The following is a 23233-nucleotide window of genomic DNA, read 5'->3' as shown; positions in this document are numbered from 1 at the left end:
CATCTCTGCAGGAAGTGTTGAGTTTCATTGACGGCAGATTAATAGGAATTTTTTTTTTTAAAAGCAACAGCAAAGGTGAAGTGATTGGAAATAATAGTGAATAAAAATCTGTTTTTGTTTAAAAGAAAAAAAAGCAGCAAAAGTTTGAAAAGTTTTGTTGTTTTTGATGGAATTAGTGCTGTGGAATTTTAACAAGACCGAGGAAGTATTGAGTTTGCTTTAACAGCAAAAAGCAGAGTTTGAGCAAGAATTCAATGCCAGCTTTCAGCATTTTACAGTTTTTTTGATACACCAAGGCTTCGGGCGCACACTTTTTGCTCATTACCAAAAAACCCAGTCCTACGATCCATGAGCGCTACGACGTTCATCGAAGACTTCACTGTATCGCAGCCTCAGATTTGGCTGTTAAAAAAAAAAAAAAAGCGGCGGCCTGTTCCTGTTTTTCTCCATCTAATCAGAATCAAATTTGTAGGCCTACAGTAAATGTTACACTAATCAGGCCAGGCTTTTAACTCCGAAAGCTTTGGACAAACACTCAAAGTACAAGATGTTTCAACGGCCAAGATACACAAAAGGATATAAAAATCAAATGTTTATGCACCACTTGTGCCGGCCTGGAAAGCTTTGAGTCGTTTAGTCTCTCCTAACTGCTGAAGAGCTGGCAAATGTGACACTTTTCTATCAAAAACACCTATTCATTAGGAAAGGAAATTGAATATAGATTTTTACAAGGTTCCTTTTGTATCTTTTTCTCCTTTGACTGTTGGTAGGTGTGTTTCCCATCAGCCGGCTGGTTGTTGTAGCTTATTACTGATGGACTGACTGATGGTCTCCATTTGTTATTGTTTTATAGAGTCTCTCTGCGGGCTGGTAATGGCCAGATCTGTGTGTAATCAAAGCCATCTCCTCATCCACTCTCTCCACCCTTCTTTCTCTTTTTCTCTCACAGATACATCCTGCAGATTCTCTTTTTTCCCCCCTTCTTCTTCTTCTTCTTCTTCTTCTTCTTCTTCTTTTCCCTCCTTTAAATCTTTTCTTTTCTTTGCCGGGATGTCTTATAAAAGGTTGTGAAAGAGCGACATGTGCAGAGCAGACCTCTGAACAGACAACCCTCTTTTTTTTTTTTTTTCCTCCCCTCCCCTCCGTTCCCCTCCTCACATACCAGAGAAAACTCACCCACTTGCCAGAGAAAAGGGGAGGAAAAATTTATGTTTGAAAAAAAAAAAAAAATCCAAACTTGGAACGGGCTTATGCACACCCATGTGTCATCATTTATTTCCAATGTAGGGTTCCTGGAATCAGCGCATTAGAATGGGGTGTTGAAATTGAGAGTTTTTCTGCTGTGCTTTGGGGACAGGTGCTTTTTGGTAAAAAAAAAAAAAAAAAAAAAACCCTCTGACTTATCTGTGATTGAGGGAGCCTTTAAATGGAATAATTGCTAGCAGAGGAGAGGAAAAGGAAGACCAGGAGCAGCGAGAGAAACTCCTGATTTTCATCAGCCACTCGCTTTTCTATTCGAGATCTTCCTTCTTGTCTCTTTGGGTCTCTTACTCCTCTGTCTGTCTGCCTCTGTTTCTCCTTAACGCTCTTCCATTTGTTCTCATATTGTCTATCACTGACATCCTCAATAGTGTTTTATGAGTTCAGCCGCTACTCAGCAACTTCTTTTCTTACATGATCCGTTCTGCTGAGCCCTTCAACATATTTTCAAGCCTGATTAGATTTCAAACGGCCTCCGTTTTTTTCCCCCCCCGTCCAACCTGACTCAAGCCGTCGTTGCTTAAAGGATAACACAACAATGAATTGATCTACTAACAAGTATTGTGTGTGTGTTATCCAAAGTTATTCCTCTGTGACGTAGAGCGATTAAAAACACATGATTGAGCTGCATTGTTGCACTGGGTGACATCTTCCTTCATCACCATGAACACACACACACACACTGTACTTTTTTTGGGCTTTTTGCCTTTATTCAGGTCAGTAGAGAGAAACAGGAAACACAGAGGAGACGGAGGAGTAGCTACGACACGCCAACAAGAAGGGTCCCTCGGCCGTGGACGTTGCGGTTATGTGGTTTAACAGGCAGGTCGCCGCGGCGCCCCGCTGTAGTTTATTTTGACTCAATCCACACACACACACACACACACCATCCTGCTGCCAGAAATACACACTAGAGCACCAAATATGGATCCATCCGCCGCTGAAAATAGTCCCCCAACAAGCTGTCCTAGGAAATGACTCAGCATTTTAAGACACTATATTTATTAATACTAGTAGTATTTGTGAGCTTGTTTTGAAGTTCTTGAGTAGGAACCAGTAACAGATTACTGGTTTGGGTGTGTTTATGGGATTTGTTCACAATAAATAAAATATATAATAATGTTTCCTTCCACAATCTGAAGTTATGATAAATAAAAACCGATCACAATCTTGCAGCGTCTGCAGCAAAGATGGCCGACGTCTTCTGCAGGGTTCATATATGACTTTGTTGACCCTGTTTTTTCTTTTCTCTAACTCATTCCGATTAAACATAATGATGTTTTCAGTCAAAGTAAAGCAGTTAAACTATTCAGATTCAGTTTTTATTTTCACCTCTTCTTAGTGGAATCTCCCGTGAGTCTGTGAAACGGCAGTAATTCCTGTCTTGAAACGTATCAGGAGTTTGTTCTGCGGCTCTTTAACAGCTCTGGCCTGACTACTCTCCTCCGCCCTGTGAAAATATTTTCTCTCGCCATTGAAACATTAGAATTCAACCATCAAAACTCTTCAGTAAAAGCTGAGCTGCTCTACACACACCCTGCTGGGTGACGCTGCACTACAGCGTCCTGCAAAAACCTTGTATCCCTGCCCCACACATATACATATATTAACCTCTGAAACACCAAACATCCCCTCTAACTTCTTTTCCCAATACTTCATGAAAACTATATCAAGTCTATTATGAGTTAAATAGACAAACCCAATATAGATTTTTTTATGGCTGCAACATTACATCAAATGTAAATATTTGATGGGTGCAGCAGTGGTTTTTGGGGTGATGGTTCAGTAAGGTAACAGCAGCTGCAGGTACAGTGTGTAAAAGTTTGTGCACATTTATACGGGGCAGTAGTCCTCGACGTATTTGGGAGAAAATGGTTTAAGCATGTCATGCCAACAGCTTTCATCCGATCCACCAGTCTACTGTGTTGCTGTAACTTACTGGGAAACAATAAAGCTCCCCAACGATTGATCTAAATGTCACTGGAGGCTCCTCCAGCTCGTTTTTTTATTTGTATTCACCGTAACTTCTAACCCAAAAAAAACACGGTTTAGCAACATGCAACAGGGTGAAACTTCCACTTTAGGATTTATGTTGCTCATTTAGACCTAATTAATGTAGATTATTCTGTTTCTACAGTAATTTCTTGGTTCTCATGTCAACCTTGCATCCTGATTCTGAGTCTGTATTTATGCTCAGACAACAAAAGCACTTTGGTTGAAGTTAGAGAAAGTTGGTGGTTTTGGTTAAATGTTAATAAACACGTTGTGTCTCTCTTTTTTTTTCTGTATTAAACCAAGACCATCATCCTTCTTCTAACCTCAACCAAATGCTGCTAGTGTCTACACACGACCATAAAACTGCTTCATAACATTAAAGTCACAACGAGCGGATATTGAACTGCGAGAGAGCAGATATGTTTGGCACAAAAGTACGGATGAAATATGTTGTCAGTGAACATTTTACTCATATGTTCAACAACATTTCTTCATTATGTTATTTGAAAGTGTAATCTGGTCGGCAATATGTTTCCTACAAAACTGAACTGCTGTTGCAAATTACTTATATAGTAACTTAATTTCTGGGAGACGCAGGGAGTAAATGTGGATTTGAGCAGCGCAGGAAACAAATACACGGATCAGACAGAGATGAAGCAGTCTAAGACAGAGACCCGGGGACCGAGCGAAACTATTGAAAAGAGTCCCCCTGTTGCGCTGAGAGAAATAAAAAGCATGAAGGAAAAAGGGGAAAAATCTTCCAGGGGGTTTTTCAAACTGTGGAAAGTTGACCTTTTGGAGATAGCAGGTTTCTGCAGGGCACCGAGGATTGGCAGGTAACTAACAAACCCAGAAGGCTGAGTGTAGCCTGGCTCAGATCAGAGCGGCCCAGCCTGCGCAAGCCAGTGTTGAGTAATGCTGTTAGTAAATACCAGACCAATTACTGCTAACGAGGGGCCTTATTGGAACCAGATGAACATTTATTGAATTTGTCAGAGAAAGGTAGAGTGCAGATAGCTAATGAAGTGCAGCCGCAGCGCCGGGCTAGGCAGCCAGGCGCGCTGGGGGAATGCATAATTCACCTGGCAGTGCCACGATGTTTTCCCATGTTTGTGGTTTTATACTCGTTTAATACTGCAGAAACATTTTTAACAAAAAGAAGTGAGTTAAAAAGGGGGGGGGGCGGGGGGGGGGAGTACATTTTATTTGTCAGTTAATGTAATAATGTATTTCATTTATACCTCAGTCCAAAATATGTAGAAAAAAAAAAAGAGTTCTTGGAGACGAGTAGTAGATGTGTCCCTCGATGCAAATTCCATCCAAATCGTTGCTGAACCCTGAAATCTGGAACATAATTTAAAGTCCTCACACGATTCGAAGCCACGGAGTGTTGAGCTGATGTCCTGAAGTCCCCTCTGTGCTCAGAATAATTATATGTTTGAATATATTTCACAGTGACTGACGCTGTGCTCGCTATATCAGCCTGACACATACATACACTCACTCACACACACACACACACACACACGCAGCAGCTTCACTTAACGGATACTCGCAGTCATGTTCAGCTGTAGTTGGTTATGTAACAATGGAAATAAAAGCGGTGACATAAGTGCACAAACCAGATGCATTTTATAATTGTGTTATGAGATATGAATTAGGTTTTTTTTTTTTTTTGTGCTATGTGTATCTTCATCTCATGCGAATTATATTCAGCTGTTTTCTTACAGGAATCACATGTTCATAGTTAAAACTGTGTAAAACATTCACTGCCAATGTTTTTAAAGCTGGATTAATATATATATTAAAATAGATTAAATCATTATGTGCGATGCGGCGCAGAAGGTCTCGTTCGTAGTGAAGAAGTTACAAAATACTGAAACTGTATTTCTTGAAATATTGAAGTTGCACTAATTAGTATTTGTTTTTATATTGACATTGGATCATATTGCTGTGTGTAAATGTGAAAAATGTCGCTGCAGCTCTTCCAAGATTTTAGCTTCTAGTTTTGGTTTTACAGCACATTTATTGTCTGGATCAGTGTCAGTGTTTCCAGAAGCAGCAGCAGCTGTTTTCTGATAAAAACCCCACTGTACACTACCTGCCCAGCAGCAAACAGCAGGCAGGCAAAGTTAGAGACGAGCTGGTGGAGAAAGTGAAGCGTTTAGCAGCTAAAGAAGCAGGTATTTTTCTAAGGAGTCGGTGGAGACCAAACCGGAGATAAAAGGAGAGTAAATATCGGACTTAAATTCACCAGGTGGACACAAACAAATGGGATGATCGTGTTCGCTTTTGGAGCCTCAAGTGGTTCATTCAAGGAACTGCATTGGCTTCATTCTACAGCCCCGGAGGTTGGCGCTTGGTTCTAACGCGTTATGACGACCTGCAGCAATAAAGGTAGTAATAATAATATGTGTTGAACAGTGTCTGTTTTGCTGCCACCAAGGGGCAAAAAAAAAAATTAACCAATGCAGCATTAAATTGTATATTCCAACAAACAACATCCACACGTTTGCTATGTTTACATCTAGACATCTGAAACCTTACAGGTAATGGAATACTCCACTAAAAAGTCTTGTTTGCTTGACTCAGTTGTTGCTGCAGTTCATTATAACTGTTATAAATCCAGCTGCTGTCCTCTGCAAAAGCAAGCTGCTAACTTTTCAGGACTTTTAAAATAACTGAATTTTTGTCCGCTTCTTTTTAGCGGAAACAACACTGACGTATCATCAGACGTATCACTTAGCAAAACAGTTGCTTATTTCCACATCCAGCAGTTACAGAGCAACATTATCATTCATTTAGACTCTCTTTTAGCTCTGTTTTTAACTCTCTACCAACTCCTGAGGGAAATATTTGTCTCTTTAGCTGCTAAATGCTCCACTATGTTCACCAGCTAGTCTACAGCTAACTGTGTCTGTTTGGTGCTGAGCAGGTAGTGGACAGTGGCTTTTTTTTTTACAGCTTTTTCTCTGAAAACAGCTGCCTGCTGCAAACCCAAAATGATGCTATGGGACATTGAGAGTGAACCAAAACAGTAAAGTTGCAGCTGGACAGATAAACAACGAGCTGAAAAATTGTTATAATGCTCCGTAAAGCCGAGGGGAGCTGCAGAGTCTCTGTAGGTTCATCATTATGAGCCACGACCAACACGTTGCACACTGACAGCTCAGACATTAATAATATAAAAATATCAATTATAGTTACTTTAAATGATGGGAGACCAAACCAGCAAACACTCAGCAGAGCAGAGGAGGCTGAGTTGGATTTAATTGGCTCGCGTTCTGAAACGAGGTTGACATGAGCTCTGCCCTGATTCATTCCTTCACCGTTTTTTATCTACATCTCTCTCCGTCCTCTTCTTCCTCAGCTCTCCCTCACATCATTCATCCTCTGTCAACCCCTTTCCTCTACCCCCCCCCCCATCCCCTCCCCATCCCCTCCATCCTCCCTCCGCCTGCCTCTTTGTCTCATTATATAGTCGCTTCTCATCCTGCCAGCTGATGGTTCAGTGCAGCGGGGCCCTCGGGCTCCCACTCGCTGTCCCTTTGATTTCCATCCACAGACGACAAAAAAGGAGGGCACACAAACACACACACACACACACACACAAACACACAACAATGCATACATGTGTACAACTGGACACACACATGCACACACACAGTCTGTACAGCGCATGTGTACAATCACGTACACATCTGCACAGTCGATGCTCAGCCATGTGGACGTTCACTGGTCACACTGTCCGGTACACTACACGGTCATCTTGTTCTGTACAGAGCTGTGTGTGTGTGTGTGTGTGTTTGTGTGCGTGTGTGTGTGTAGCTTTTGTTGGATGAAAGCCTCAAATCTCAAAAAAATTCTAAAATATTCAAGAATCATCTCATCTTAAATGTTTCTAGAACGTCACCGACTAAAACGTTCACACTGAAACTGCAGCTGCGGATGCACCGAGACTGAGACGGGTAGTTTTATAGGAATGAAAGTGTGTTTTGTGTTTTCTTTAACTGCTCCTGAATGCAACACAAACACTAGTACGACCCTGAATGTGTAAAGATAGAAAATGCAGCCATGACACTGTACAGTTGTGCAAACCTGCTCACATTCATTGCAATGAACTATGTAGCGCTGCAGCTAATAATTATTGCTATTAGCAATTTATTTAGCCTTTTTTTAAATTAAAGATTTAATCTATAAAATGCCAGAAAACATGTTGTTTCAGTTTATAATTATATAAAACAGAGAAAAGCAGTAAATCTCCACATTTGAGAAAGTGAAACACGAGATTTGAATTGTTTAATGACAGTTAATTGATTATCACAATCGTTTCTGATTAATTTGACGCCTCAGTAATCGTTTCAGCTTTAAGACAAAAGACAAAAAAAAAAACCCCTGGAGATTTATGGGTAAACTGGCGCCGTCACACTTCCTGAGTTACAAAACAGAAAATTTGGTCCCTTCACAAAAAGTTTCTGTAGATCAGATTTTTTTTTTTTTTTTTACAATGTGACAAATTCTTCTCATAAGTGAGAAAATTTAAACCGGGAAGAGAAACTTGTCGAAGAGTTATTAGCCTTGACGTTCTCAGCCACTTGAAAGAATGTCTGATGAATTAAGGCAAATTGAAGAAACTAATATGTCTGGTTAAATAATAAAATGACTCTGTTGGTAATTGTCTCTGTTTGAAACTCTTCTGTAGTTGTTTTCTAGGTTTTCATATTGTTTTTTTCTGCATCATTTTATTCCAAAATGTCCAACTTTAGGAAGAATCTGTCACCTGAAAGTTAAAAAAATAATAAATGTAATTAAACATTGTTGATCTTTCCAAATGTCGTATTTCATTAGTCCTAGTTTTCCTATTTTAACAGAATAACGTGCAGCCATGTGGTCCGCAGACTCAGTCTGAACCCTCCAAATTAAAATTTCCTGTCACATAAACTGTTGAAATTCGTTGCCTTAATTAATGTCCTTCACTCTTTTTTTTTTTTTTCTTCAGATCACATAGTTCATTATGTCATGTGTTTACAGAGGCTTATGTAACACGAGCGTCAGTGTTTATACTGTAGTCTTCAACCTTGCCATACTTTGTTCTGCATACTTTACGTTAGAGAGACTTGGGCGGTGATGGATAACAGTTTCCTTTAGAATCATTTTAATTTCCCTGTGAAAATCACCTACATGTGTCCTGACCTACATGCCGAGAGCAGCTCCTTAAAGCTCTTTGACACCTGACTCTCTTCTGTCACCATCTGTTGGACAAAGTTTGTATTGCAAATGCAAATTAAAAATGACTGATTATAGATTATAAGAATATATAGAGATGTATCTTCACTAGGAGGTGTGTGTGTGTGTGGATTATCTTTATATGGATTTACAGTTTTGCACACAAACACATCGTTCTGAGCTCTTCACAGTCCACGTCCTTCTCTGTTTGTCAGCTGGGCTTCATTCACAAAACGTGGCTCTGCCGGCAGCATTTCCTCTGCTTTCTATTTGGGGAAGAAACTAAAAAAAAAAAAAAAAAAAAAAAAGAAAGAACCACTAACTTTGTTCTGAAGGTCTGTGTTTGTTTTCTCAGATCTGTCTGCTCTCTCTCTCTCTCTCTCCCCGTATGGCAGAAATGAATCCAAGCGGAGAGCCAGAAATTCGAGGATAGATTGGGTTACACTACTTCCCAGCAGAGACAAAAGTGGCCTATATGGGAGGGTCGGCCATGACAGTTGGCAGTTGGTTCGGTTTGGGGCGAACCTGATACCATAATTTAGATCTGCCATAAACACACAGAAATGAGACACAGACCTACTCTCTCTCTGAAATACAACCATGGGAAAACCGGGCATTTTGGCCCGCGAAAGCTCTGCCCCGACCGTAACATGAAATACATGCTTTTATGATTAGATGTAACGTGTTTATCATTGCTTACACAAACTGATGGAAAGTATTTGCTTGGCCTTGCCCATGTTGCCTGCATGTGTACGGAGCGGCGGCTTGGGAACAGGTATTAGTTTCTGCTCAGGAGGAGACGGGTTTCGGTAACGATGACTCGTGTGTTTAGATGTAGCAGATTGACTCCCGTCGGGTCCGGCGTGCGTGTTGATCTGAGGACGAATGAATTGTCATAATCGTTGTTTTCAACTTTTACGGGTGCGTTGTAGACAATCTTATGTTTCTGCTTGTGCTCAGCACCGAGTGTGTGTGTGTGTGTGTGTGTGTGTGTGTCTACTGATTAGCTCTGGCACTGCCGCTGAGCGAGAGGAGGTTTGTGGAAGATTAGCTTAGCAGGATGGTTTCCTGTCTGATCTTACAGAAATCAAGTCTTTCCAGTCCGAGGGCCAACAGTCAGCAAACACATGCAGAGCTTGAAAGATGTTTGATATTGTGGACGCAACTTTTCTGCCAGCTCTGTCGAACAAAAAAATCCGTCGCTGTCAAGCCGCCAAACACCAGGGCTGAAAGCTGAAGGCAGAGCAGAGGTGTCTCTGCCACTAACAGCCAGTAAACGCTAACTCCAAAAGAATCTCTGACTTTATTGTATGTTCAAAAAAAAGTCCCGACGTCCCACTGAAAGTACAAAGTTAATATATATATATATTTTATTTTTTTTTACAAGAAGTTAAAGTGCACATTTCCAGCTCTATATTTATATTCTGGGGCTCTACTGGAATATCTTTGCATGATTTACAGTTCAAACTCCTGTGAATAGACAATATGAGTAGACAACATGAACAACACATGGAACAGCCTTAGCAACAAAGGCTACAGAAAGGACAGCCACAAACTCGCAGGCAGGCAGCAGCATACGTTCTACATACGTTCTCCTCAGGTTTTTAGCACTTTGACATCATAACAGTATAAAAATGTCAAGTTCTGTTCTTAAAACAACAGTCAGGAGCCCAAATGAACAGTGAAAGAGGTTTTCCTCCTCTCTGTAATTATTCCTCCTGTTCATACTGGCTTTTAATGTCGGGCACCTGACTGTTGTTTTTAAGACAGACTTGGAAAAAATTGTGAACGTAAACCTTTCACGCTTCATGCAAGTTTCTTCCTTGTTTCCTTAAATGACAGTTAATGCTGCAAATAATATGCAATATATAGGAATAATTCAGTAGGTTTCTTCTTTCTTTTCAGTAAGTTTTATTGAGTTTAAAGCAAAAATAACACATAAAACAATGTATGATAACTGCATTATCATACATATGTAGTCAATAAGGGAAAAATACATATAGAAGTCACAGCGATTAAGTATAAATAGATATTAATGCTAATACTAATCCTGATTCCACATTTAATATTTTCCACTTGGTCTCCTCCTTTCATCTTCATCTAGACATCTTTTAAACAAGAATACCAAAAAAAAAAAAAAAAAGTTTATGGCTGTTAAGGTCCTGAAATGTTGACCTTTTAGCTCGATGGGTGTCACGGCTTCACTTGTTCAGTGGAAATAAGGCGTAAACGTTGAATCGGCTCCCGAGAAAAAAGGATCATAAAACAGGATTATAGATTTCTGTCTGTCTGAGTCGGAAGGGTCGCTCGGAGGTAGAGAACCCGAACCGGAGAGAGAGAGACTGTCGCCTTTCATAGGTTGTCTGTGGGTGACAAATGTGAGCTGTGATGTAAAGACGTGTGTGTGTGTGTGTGTGTGTGTGTGTGTGTGTGGGCGTTTACTGTTGTGCTGCCGTTTTGGATCGAAGATGAAAATGCTGCAATATGACGAAAACTACGACAAACATCCAGTTTTTCTGGCCAAAACGTTGAACAAATCGATGAGTAAATGTTTAATAATCAAATCATCTCTTTAGTAATATTCTAAGCAGACATGCTGAACATTTGCTGGTTGCAGCTTCTCAAAATGTGATGATTTTGAAGCTTTTATGTGTCGTATATGATAGTTAACTGAATATCTTTGGATTGATCAGACAAAACAAGACATCTGGAGACATCACCGTGAGCTTTCTCTGACATTTTATTGACAAAAATGATGCATGAACCAGAGAATATTTGGTATATTTGTTTAATTAATAGTTTAAACAACTAATTGATTATCAAAAATTGCTCTCAGTTGTTGTGCAACTTATTGGTTAGTTGATCTTTTTTAGCACATTTGCACACCCCAGCTGGAGAGCACCCCTCCTCCTCCTGTTGATCCCAGCTTTAGTTTTACCCTCCTGCCCCCTCTTCCTCCTCCTCCTCCTCCTCCTCCTCCTGAGCACACTCTGCTTTTATCTTTGTGTCGATCCCCCCTCCCCCCACCCCACCCCCCCTCAGTCCCTGGATGAGGTAATTTCCTGTCTGGCTGACTCACAGCACTCACACCTCTGAATGAAAGGATGGAGGGATGGAGGAGAGATGGAGCGAGTGCTGTAAAGAGAAAAAGAGAGTGTTGGGTGTCAGATCTGCATCCAGAAAAAGCTGTTTTGTTGGCTCAGATTTCAGATTTTTTTCTGCCTTTCGCCTGCATCCTGCCAAAACATAATTAAAACTCAGATATACATGCAGGGGTGAGATGTCAGCGTTTGTACAAGAGGAAAGAAATGTGCAAGAAAACCCAACTGATTCAAACACATATGCATGTATACATATAAACGCCAGAAATCCCTTCATTCTATAAACTTGGACATTTACACATTAGTTCCACTGACTTGTCAGTGTTGAGTTGACAAGGTTTCGTCTTTGGCAGGCCGGTCAGACTCACAACCATCATCATCATCATCATCAGCTGCAGCAGCAGCTGTGTTTCAGCCCCAGGTGCTGCCCGAGTCCAGGCCCCGGCTCCCCTCTCTCCTTCCTCTCTCTCTCTTTGGGAGTATCACGCTGCATCATCAACCCGAGCTCCGGGCTGCAGGCCATCCGTCACGGCCCCGCGCTCACTTCCGGGGGTCAGGTATCTCAGACAGCCCGGGTCAGGAAGGGGGATGTATTGCTGGAACATCTGATCTCGATCCAGCCTTTTAAAATCACCTGTCCAGTAAAATAGTTCGGTCGGGGACAGCTTGCGTTCCACCTGGCAGGGAGCGGCGGCGGCGGCGGCCTTTGTGTGTCTACTGTACTGTAAGTGCACGTCGTGATATTAAAGTCTTTGTAGCGATGGGTCCGCATCCTGATTAGTCCCAGAAGACCTTTCAGTCAGGCAGCAGGGGATAAATGACCCAGTCTGCCCTGCATCAGATACAGTACTGTATTTATGACTCCCTGCTGTCTACAAAATACATGACATCAATTGTGGTTTCACTGAAATAGACTAACTGTGCACACTTTGGTAGCTGTAACCGTTTAGCCTGCGAATGTTTGTTCAAGAATAGAAAACTGAGGTTTCCACTGCAGAGCCACATGAAGCCAAGACTTTGTCATTATTTATTGCTCAATTTTTCTATGATGCTTGATGCATTTTAATGTCAGAGACAGCTGGGGGTTGAAATTCCCCTCGCTTGCCTCTCACTTCCTTAGAAGCGAGCAGCTGAATTGTGTCCGTGACATCGATTATTTGCACCGACTGCTTGTTTAGATTATCTGTTATGTTTCTCTGATCAGATTTTGCCTAATCTAATTGTTTTTGTACTTTTATTCAATAAACATTCAATTTAATTTGTTTCATACTTTTATTCAATAAAGAAAATGTACTTTTCCTGCAACCTCCCGGTCACAAACCTGCTCCTTTAACCTCAGTCCGCCGCTGCTAGCTTATTGAATTGTGATAACACTGACAGGTTCTTTAAAAAATGTAGTCTGTGGTTCCAGACCTCTAAATCACTGTCCACATCTCAGATTTTTAAGATTTTTTTTTTTTTTTAGTGATTCAAAGAGGTCTTGTGTCAGCTGTCATTGGCAGTCGTTTCCCCCGATTCCCCCCGAACACAAGAGCAAAATCAATCATTCGGATTATCAGCTAGAAAATCAGCAACAGAAAAATAGCCACAAAAATGGCAACGAGCACGGACGGACGGACGCAGCTGTGCAGGTTTGTTGTAAGTCGACCCTTTAATTGTCATATGTCCTAGATTGTAGTTATTGCTCCTACGGTAGCAGCTTCTCGTGTCAGTTGAAATGATGTCGAACAGAAACAATGAAAAATGAATTGAAAATAAAATGACGATTGAGTTTGATTAATGAAAAATGTGCTTTTATTCAGACTCATTACTACTGCGGCCCTGATCAAGAAGATCTTTGCTCAGAAGATTAATTAACAGAGATGTTTAGTAGATGTATGAACAAATGTTTAGCAAGTTGGACTGAGTGAACAGTATGTTACCTCCTGCTAAAAAGCAACAGAAACACAAGAGTTTTAACTGAACTAAATATAAAAGTTTGAACCAGAAACACACTGAAATGACTTCTGAAGTAACCAGATCATCAGAGTGCTATGAATAGAGATGCAAATGTGAGGAACTGCTGTTTCTGTTTTCCCCATTTCAAACTTTCCTTTAAACAATATCCTCAATATTTCTGAACATAGAAGCTCAGAAGAGGTTTATGTCATAAACACCAGTTTAAATTATCGTTGTGTGTCTGTCATTTTTGCAGACGGCTCTAAACACTACAATACCCATGAGCTTTAGCTGTCGTCAGTATGGAGAAGAAGCCAATCAGAGCAGTAAGGACTTCAAAACACTGATGTTGCACTGTAGTTGCTGAATAAGTGACCCAGAAATGAAAAGTGAACTGATTTACGCTGTAACGTCTGCCAAACGAGTTCACACGATGCAGATTAAGCCTTTCATCGCCAGGTAAACATCTCTGTATGTCACAGTTTACCAGAGATTTAAAATCTGGTGTCTGTGGTGACATTCCCACGCTGGTAGCGATGCGTTTATGTCAACCAGCGATGATTGGTTCATGACTGTCGACGGAGAGAGTAGGTTTAATCACTGCAGGTTTAATCTTTATCTTTACACCTGCCGTTAGAGGCACATGTGACAGCGTTTTAAGCTCTGTGATTGGCTGTTTCGTCTTCAGATGCACCTTGGGAGTTAACTTCTCCCACAAAGTTGTTTTTTTTATCAAAGAACCAGATATTTTCTAACACAGTTGTTGATCTTTTGGATTGATGATTTTACCAGGAGTTTCATGCCGATTTAAGTCACAAGAAGAAGAATCCAAGATCTGTGAATAATGGATGAGACCGCAAATCCTGAACCCGAACTGTATGAAACGATTCAAATCAGCGAAGTGATTCATGAATTCCACCTCGAGTAATTAGTCAGATAGTATTAAAAACAGAAGGTTAAGTACTTGCGCGCCGCGAGGGTGAAAAATTTAGATTCAAAGCTAAAAATGTTCTCATTTCTTCTGGTCACGTAGCAACAAAATGAAAACACTGGCTGGCCGGGGTTTAAAACAGCCAAATGCACTAACATGTATCCTGAAACCTTGTGTGTGATTTCTGCTGCAGAGCTTAATAGAGTTCAAAAAAAAAAAAAAAAGGGGGTTTACTTGTTATTTATGTCCGCTGCTTCCTCCCAAACAGCCTTTAATGTGATTTCATTCTGAACTCCATGTCAGCTGAGATGATTTGCCGGCAGGCTCTGGTTTCAAATAAATGAACAGTGCTTTTGATCCTGTCTTATAAAGTGGAGTTTTCTCGGGCCCTCGCTTGGAGAAGAGCTGAATAATCCACTTCCAGCTCAGGCCTGCATCTGAGCGTCTGGAGTCAGTGTGTGTGCTGTTAAAGAGATTCAGATCCTGTTTTGCTTCATGCCTCTTGTTCTCTTGGCATCATTAAAGCAAAACAATGGCGCTCTGAGTAAATAGCCATGGAAACGCAGACATGGCTGCAGATAAACACCGAGGGCCAGCCAGGTTTTTTATTCAGCGTGTGCAGCCGTGTGACCCGCTCTTTCCCACTGAAACCGCCCGCCGCAGGCTGCATGCGACGTACTCGTCTTGACCTCGTCTAAATATTAGTTTCATCCTTGCTTTTTTGCACATTACCGTACGTTTTTTTTTTTTTTTTTGGACATCATCAAGCTCATCTTAGAGGATTGGAAAATAAGCGTCGGTGTGCGTAAATGTATTTGAATTTAACATGTCGAAGTGTTGGTGTTTGGAAGCCAGAACGTCACACACACACACACACACACACACAGTTGGTCGGGTGTTTTTTGTTTGTTTTGTTGGGCTTTTTTTTTTTTTTTTTTTCACACCGCATTGAAGTTGCCAGACGGGCTGGAGAAGCCATCAAAACGGCCTCTATACCGAACCCATCCATCCATCTGTGTCATTCCATCCCAGAGAACGCAGGCTGGCATCGAGCTTCGGCTACCAACCGACCCTCCGCTGCCACCTCCATCGCACCGCACCATCCTTCACTCACATACAGCTGCTGCCACCACATCTGGGAGTGATTTGATCGAAACCCAAACGAGAGGAGGAAAGTGAGAGGAGATGAAGCCTACATTTGGTTATCCTCCACCCCCTTTTATGTCTTCTGTCTGTGACATAGACAGATCTCTCTGCTATTGATAGATTACTTTCATAAAGTTAATTTAGTTCCCTGTAGACTGATAAACACTGTGCTCATTATCTCTGGTTTGAATAAACTGAGCATCCTGTGAGAAACAACTGGCACGTTGTTGATGCTGCTTTAACTGTTTCTTGACTGAATCAGATTAACAGTGTTTAACACATCATGAGGCTGACAGTAGACTGAGAGAATCTGATGGACTTTTCAATGAAGTTTCTATAGTTTTGATAGGATTTTATTGACGATTAAACCAAGATAATATATATAATTTACACTACAGGTAGTTTTCATTTGAATCTCTCTGGTTGTATTAGACCATTGTGGGCAAAGCTGCAGAACTGCTTTTATCTTGATATTGAATTTACAGGATTTTTGCACCAAAATAAAGTTGTGACAGTTTGCATCAGAGGCCAATCGATACCTGTTCAGAGGAAATATTAGATTGATGCCAAAGATATGTTTGAGGTCATTATATCACACAGTTTGTCCACCGGAGAGCTCTGAAAAGGTCTTTTAACTGCTCACTATATATTCTGGTCACACTTTTTTGAAAAATATTGGCTTGTAAATATTTTACACTTAAAGTATTGACATTAATATGAGTATTAGCCTTTTAAAAAAAAGCAGCTCACAATAGTTACAATGAATTTCAGCAGCACAGTTTCGTCCAAACACCCATATTTTCACCATATGGATAAAAAACACCACTTTCATTTAGCGTTAGCTCAGTCAGCGGTTTGTCGTCTGCAACTAGACTTAATTAAATTGGTCATGAGTGAGTTTTAAACAGCTGAATATGTTTGTTTGCCATATTTGCTTGTGAAAGACCAGACTACAAACTTTTAAGAGCCACATTTCAAGCATATAGGAAGAGAATATTTGACATTATAAACATTTTACTGGACTATTACATTAATGCAGTTTTTTCGTCATTGGAAAATGTATCTAAAAATCAATTTAAAGTCCCTTGTTGCAGCATATAATAATAATTACAATCTTTATTTATAGAGCACCACATAACAAAGTATATAATTGGATTTTATGATGTAACAGATTCCAGTAAAAGGAATTAAACTCTTAGTTCTCTTATATTCTGCATTACAATTATTTTATTTTGTGCTTCGACATGAAGTTTATTTGACGTTCTGTGCAGTCGGTTCCTCTTCTGACAGATCATGACATCACTGCGAGCCCTCTCTGCCCTCAGCAGGGTTGTAAATTTTATGCTTGATTATTTTCCTGATGAATAAATCTCAAACGTAGAGCTGTGTGTGTGTGTGTGTGTGTTTTTTTTCTTCTCTCTGAGCTTCGGCCCACTGGTTTGTTCATCATTATGAGCCTTGTGGTGAGAGGAGAAATGACTATTCACTGGAAAATGAAATGGAAATAAATATAGTTCCATCTCAGAAACAATAAACTGGGTTATTTTTACACGCTTGTTAAAAGTTTCTTGATGTATTTAGCTTCAGTTTTTGTTAACAGTGTGAGAACAGTAGCACGTGGCCTTGTCTCCCTTGTTAATCTATTTTAAGGGGCAAAGTGTAGCGTAATATATTGCAGGGACTTTTGCATTGAGTGTAATTTTATGATGAACATTTGCAGTGAACCTCAATTACTTGGATTCAGTGTGTGTGTGGTCAGATTTAATGTGGCTCCCAGTCTCGCTAATAACAGCAGTACGATCTCTGAAGTCTGCAGTAGCCAACGCTGTCTGAGTGATTAATACGCTTTCAAATCATCACACTCCATCTCATTGTATTAAATATAACTGGTCTGTGCCATGTCGTGTTTGCAGTTTTATTAATGATGTACTCACTCAAATGTCATTTTGTCTTAACTCTCCACCCTGACGTCAAAGTATCTGCCCATATATCTGTCTCAACGTCGACCTTTCCAGTAAAACGTTGCTCAAGTTGTAAGCCGCTTTCAGAAATTTGGGCAAAATGTAAAAATTCCAGCAAAGTTCTTGTACACCATAAAGTCTTGGATTGAGAAACTCTTGATTCCTGCACACAGTTGGTATCAGAGTCTGATGAAAGTCTTAAAGGATAGTTTCACAGTTTTTCCAAGTGTGTCTTAAAACAACAGTCAGGTGTCCATATGAACAGTGACAGAGGGTTTTCCTCGCTGTTATCATTCCTCCTGTTCATACTGGATATTAAAAGATCCTTCAAATGTGCTTTCAAATCCACAGTGTGTCCACACAGTCATTTAAAAGTTGATGTGAAGCTTATATGAGGTTTCAGCAGTCTGAGTTAGTCATATCAAGTGGATATCTGCCATATTTACAGTCTTTTTAGCATCATTTGGACGGCTGAAGCTTCATATTAGCTTCAGATAAACTTTTAAATACAGTTTTAGGAGGACTTTGGAGGATTTTGTCCCCCCATCACTTCCATTGTTGTTATGTAGGGATCTTCTAATGGTCAGTATGAACAGGAGGAATGATTACAGCAAGAAAAACAAACACTTGAAAAACTGTGAACTCGTCCTTCAAGACATTATAATTCTTGGTACCTCGAGGTACGAGAAAACTGATGAATGCCACAAATGTTCTTAAATCTTTCTTACATGCTACTTAAGAACAAATATGTTCATATGAGTGGTTCTTGCGTGAGGCCCAGTGTGTTCATCAGTGAGTGTTAGCGGTGTTAGCAGGTGTATTGTTGGACAGGACCAAGCTAGCTTCCAGTCTTTATGCTAAGCTAGGCTAACCGCGTCCTGATTCAAGCTCTTTACTGAACACAGAGACATGAAATGGGCATTGACTTCCATCTTCTTGTTTAAAAATTTAAAAAAAGAAGCAAATTAGCCAATTTCCCAAAATGTTGAACTAGTCTTTTCATGCATTATAGTATAAATAAATATGAGCGACTGTAGATTGACGCATGTAATAAACCGTGCTGCTGCATCCATCCTCTGCGGTGGTGTGATCTGGTTTCTCTACAGTGTGTTTGGTGCATTAGTCTCCTGTTTTTTTCTGTCCATGATTTTAATTAGCTCCTGGGGATATTTTTAGTTGGTCCCTTGACGCTTTAATTAGGTTTACAAATTATAATTTTTAACCACCATGTCTACCGTGGACCGTGGCAGCACAATAAACACAATCAGACGTTCCCCCTTGTGCAGAACTGCATTAGGGGCTTGGCACCGCCGGAGAGCAGGGCTGGAAAATGTCGAGCTAGCTGGCATCAAGGAGCTCCTGTTACCGGTAAAAGGGGGGAAAACTCCCAGCGCTCTGCCAATCCAGAGCACGCACACACTCACACACACACACACACACACACACACACACACATGCAAACTCCCAATTACACTCATAGTCCTGTAGAGTTGTTTTTTAAACTTTTCTCGGCACAATGTGCTGCCATGGCAACTAAACAGCAAGTCAAGCAGACGTACGTGGAAAGGGACAATGAATAATATCTCAGGGTTGTGTTGGGACGTGGATCCTCTCTGGTCCTGGTGTTTCAGGTCTTAATCCTTTCTGATTCTAATAACTGGGGTCCGAGTTTTGTTCCCAAATCATAAGACACAGTGGGGTAGAAGTTTAGAGCAGCGAGAGTCTGGAAAAATGTAATAATGCTGCTTTTCTTTTTTTTTTCCCCCCCTCCCGTCTCTAGTATTGGATTATGCTCTGACGCTGGAAAAGTCCTGCAGAATTAGGATGATTTCATTTCACGGACACGTCGTGTTGTAATAAATTCAGTCGTCTCTCTCTCTCTGCGTGACCTTTGGATGAGCCGCCGCGGTCAAAGTCTTCTCTCCAACTCTTGTCGACTTCAGATTGGTTTTCAGTTTCGGCATGGATGATGCACTTGTGACTGACTCTCTTGATCACTGTGGCCAAAAAACTATCACTCTCTGTGTGTGTATGTGTGTGTGTGTGTGTGTTCTGTTATGATCACCTTATACAACAAAAGCAGATGAGCAGATGACAACCTAGTTGATATTTGGATGGATTATTGTAGTTTTCAGACTCTCTCAAATTGAGAATCTTATAAAGAAGTTTTTTTGTTCATTCTCTCCCCTCGATTATTAGTTATTGATAAATGGCTTTAGGTAACATTTTCAGTAGTCAGCCAGTGTTTCTCCATCAGTCTAGATCTCTGTGGACACTGTGTGCGTGTGTCTGGATATTAGATGAGGAGTTGTATGTGGCCAAAAGTATGAGGACACATGAATATTACACTCGTATGTGATAGTTGAACGTGTGATTTTTGAACCTGGCTGCTTGGATTTTCTCACACGAGAGGTCCAACACTGACGTTGGGGTGATCAGGTCTGGCTCGGTGGTGTTGGATAGGGGTATGAGGTCGGGGCTCTGAAGTTCTTCCACATCAAACTGGGAAAACCATTTGTTTATGAGCTGCTTTGTGCACGGAGGTGTTGCTATGTTGAAACAGGAAAGGAACAAACACAAAAGTTGGAAGAACATCATCGTCAGAACTATCATTGTTTGTGGTAACTTTAAGATTTCCTTTCATTGGAACTAAGGAGCCCAAAGCAGGATGTGCACGTACTTTGTCTCTATACTGTATTTAAGATGTAGACGCTGTAGATTAGAAGATGAGGAACGACTCACACCTTCAAATTGTTTAACATTTTACATATTTACAAATCATGTCTCTATTAGTGTTAGAGTGAGTACAAAAAATAATTCAACAACAATAATACTGATATGATGAGACAGAAAAACACCCACTTTGATAATCAATTAATCATTTATCAAATACATTGCCAACCTTTCTCTGGTTCCAGCTTCTATAAGGTCTCAGATTTGCTTCATTTATCTGTTTTATATGATTTTAAACCGAATATCCCTGTTTTGGACAAAAAACGAGAACACAAACCACCCAACAATATAACAGCATATAGAGCAACAACCTACATTATATATATATATCACAAAATGTGAAGTTTGTTCATTTTTTGTAAGTTTTCTGAGATATCTACTTACATCTACAAAACTTGGAATAACTTACTAAAAAGCACCTAAATCCTGTAAATATTTGAACTCTCTAGACTATCAATTCTTCTCCTAGTCTCTAGTGTTCTTTGCCTTTTTTCTGAGGAAAATCTCCAAACTGTAATTAGATAGGGTTCAGTTAATTTGTCTGAATGCATTTTTAAACATGTGGAGAAGTCATGTTCAAACTGATTTAATACCTACATCCAGAGGTAATTCTTCTTTCCACTGTATAAAGACTTCAGTGTCACAGTGACTATTAGATTCACAGTCTCATTTTCATGTCTTATAAGCCACCGTTTATCTGTTAAGATATCAGAAAAGGATACAATTACTGGGACTTTGGACAAAACGTAAGACAAATGACAGCCATCATTGCTTTATTGACGGATGTGGGCCCTATGAGAAGCAGATGTGTGGTTATTTTAAACAGATCAGCGCTCATAATTTTGCAGTCTGTATTATATAGTGTTACACAAATTGTAGTTTTTAAGGAAACTCTAAAAAACTGTGTTAAGTATGATTGACGTTACTGTGCCTGCAACTAACTGTGTCCTGGCCCTTTAAGACTGGAGATGTTAATCCAGCCAGGACTTTAAGCAAATGTGCAGTATTTTTTCTGTGTCTTTCATTTTCTACATAACTAGTTCACATTCAAGCTCTCTGCATATATTTTCTCCTCTTGTGTGTGTGTGTATGTATGTGCAGAATGTGGATACAACATGTGTTCCTGCATTCAGCCATATGCTAGTGTGTAGTTGAAACTGCAGTCAGTCAGTCTCGTACTGTGTGCCAGCACATCAGACGGCCCTGCATGCGTGATCAGCGTCTCCCAGTGCAGCATTCCTCAGTGACAGCCGCAGGGCAACAGCTTCTTTAAATAGCTGCTGGATGGCTGCAGCTCCGTCTGTAGATCTGTGGAGACGTTGGGATCCTCTGAGCTCAGGTAGAGCGTTAGCGCCTCCTTGTGGTCGCACGCCGTCTCGACTCCGGAGATGTTTACAAACAAGGATCCAACCTGAGAGATAAGAGGAACCAAAGGCTTGCTTTAAGGTTTGAAAGCTTTCTAAATGAGTGAAGTTGCAGCTGGTTTATCTTAGAAAACTCTTTGGATCTTTTCCCAGATTAAAACTGCTCTAAATGTTGTTGAAAAGTAAAAGTTTGGCATCTAGTCTGCATATAAAAAGTGTTTCAACAGGATTCAATATACAAAGATCTGCTACATGTTGAAATAAAGTGACTCATATGCTTTTGCAATGACTTTAATATGTGACAACTATATTTAGCCTGATTCTAACCCTGGAGCTGCAAGTCACCATCAAAACTCTACTGACTCATCGCAGCAGCAGGATGAAATCAGATTGTCTTTGCTCTTGTTTTGTAAATTATTTTAAGCGTCTGACGTTGGTTAAGAGGAGTTTGTTTGGTTCTGTTTTCACAAAGGCAAGAATCCACCTTCTGACACATGAAATGACAAATGACAAATTTGTTTATTTTGCAATGTCTTTCACTGCTTCTTTTTTGGTCAATTTGCTGGTAGATTCCTCTTAATAAGTGTTATTTTTCTGATGTTCCTGCTATGTGAGCAGCAAGGTTTAGTTTTATTTTTGTTTCCATTTTGACCAGTTACAATTACAACAATGTTTATATGGTGGGAAGTTGTGCTTGCTACTGGAGTCTTTTAATTTGAATACATTTTGAATTTACAGTTTTTTGGTGAATAACTTCAGAATCTTTTTTTTAGAAGAATGAACCATGCATGAGGTTAATCTTTGTCTTGGTTACAACACCTCTCACTTTACTGTAAGCAAATAACTTTGCAGCATTTTTAAGTGTAATTCTCAGAATTCTCTTAAATTCGAGGCCTGGACTCAAAGGAAAAAGTCTAAGATCTCAAGTCGGCTGCTCTAAATAAACAACATTCAAGTCAAAAAACTTTGATCGTGTCTCCAACACATTCGTGAGCGTGAAGAGGTTTCTACAGTAGCTCAGCATTTGTGCCTGTTATCAACACACACACATGTGCACAATCTCTCCTGTCTCAAATTCTTGGCATGACTTCCTCGTGGTAAAAAAGGAAACATCCCCGCGCCCCCCTGCCCCCCTCCCTCCCTGCACCCATAATCCCCTCCTGCCCGCCTGTATGCCATCTCTGACCCTCCTGTAACAAATCCAAACTGTGAGGAGCTCATGTCCACTTGATGTTTTGACCACGACTCTGTTCACGTTCTCCGTCTGAGAGCAGGAATCTGATCTGTGGTCTGATTTTTATCAGGATAGTTTGATTCTTTAGGCAGCCGTGTTCCCCTTCAGTCCTGTCTTTTCACATATTATGCTGTGCTAAATGGGGGGCTACGATGCCCCCTACAAAAGAGCCACCTGTTACCATGTCTAACTGTGGTTTCCGTGGTTACCGCACTATCTCGCAGCACCTGAACGACCTGAAGAAGGAGAACTTCAGCCTGAAGCTCCGGATCTACTTCCTGGAGGAGAAGATCCAGCAGAAGTTTGAGGAGAGCAGCGATGACGTGCACAAGAGGGTGAGTGAG

General features: G+C 40.5%; 1 protein-coding gene across 1 annotated transcript in view; it reads left to right on the top strand.

Moving 5' to 3' along the window:
• The window catches only part of LOC122989413 (phosphodiesterase 4D interacting protein), a 110357-nt gene that overhangs the window by 24068 nt on the left and 63056 nt on the right, over positions 1-23233 (top strand). Inside the window, exon 4 of the mRNA XM_044362283.1 lies at positions 23114-23224. Coding sequence (XP_044218218.1) covers positions 23114-23224 — 111 coding nt within the window. The remainder of the gene's footprint in view (positions 1-23113; positions 23225-23233) is intronic.

Source organism: Thunnus albacares, chromosome 9, assembly GCF_914725855.1.
Source record: "Thunnus albacares chromosome 9, fThuAlb1.1, whole genome shotgun sequence".
Taxonomy (NCBI): domain Eukaryota; kingdom Metazoa; phylum Chordata; class Actinopteri; order Scombriformes; family Scombridae; genus Thunnus; species Thunnus albacares.
Note: the sequence above shows the minus strand (reverse complement) of the source record. Positions and strands in the feature narration are given on the sequence as shown.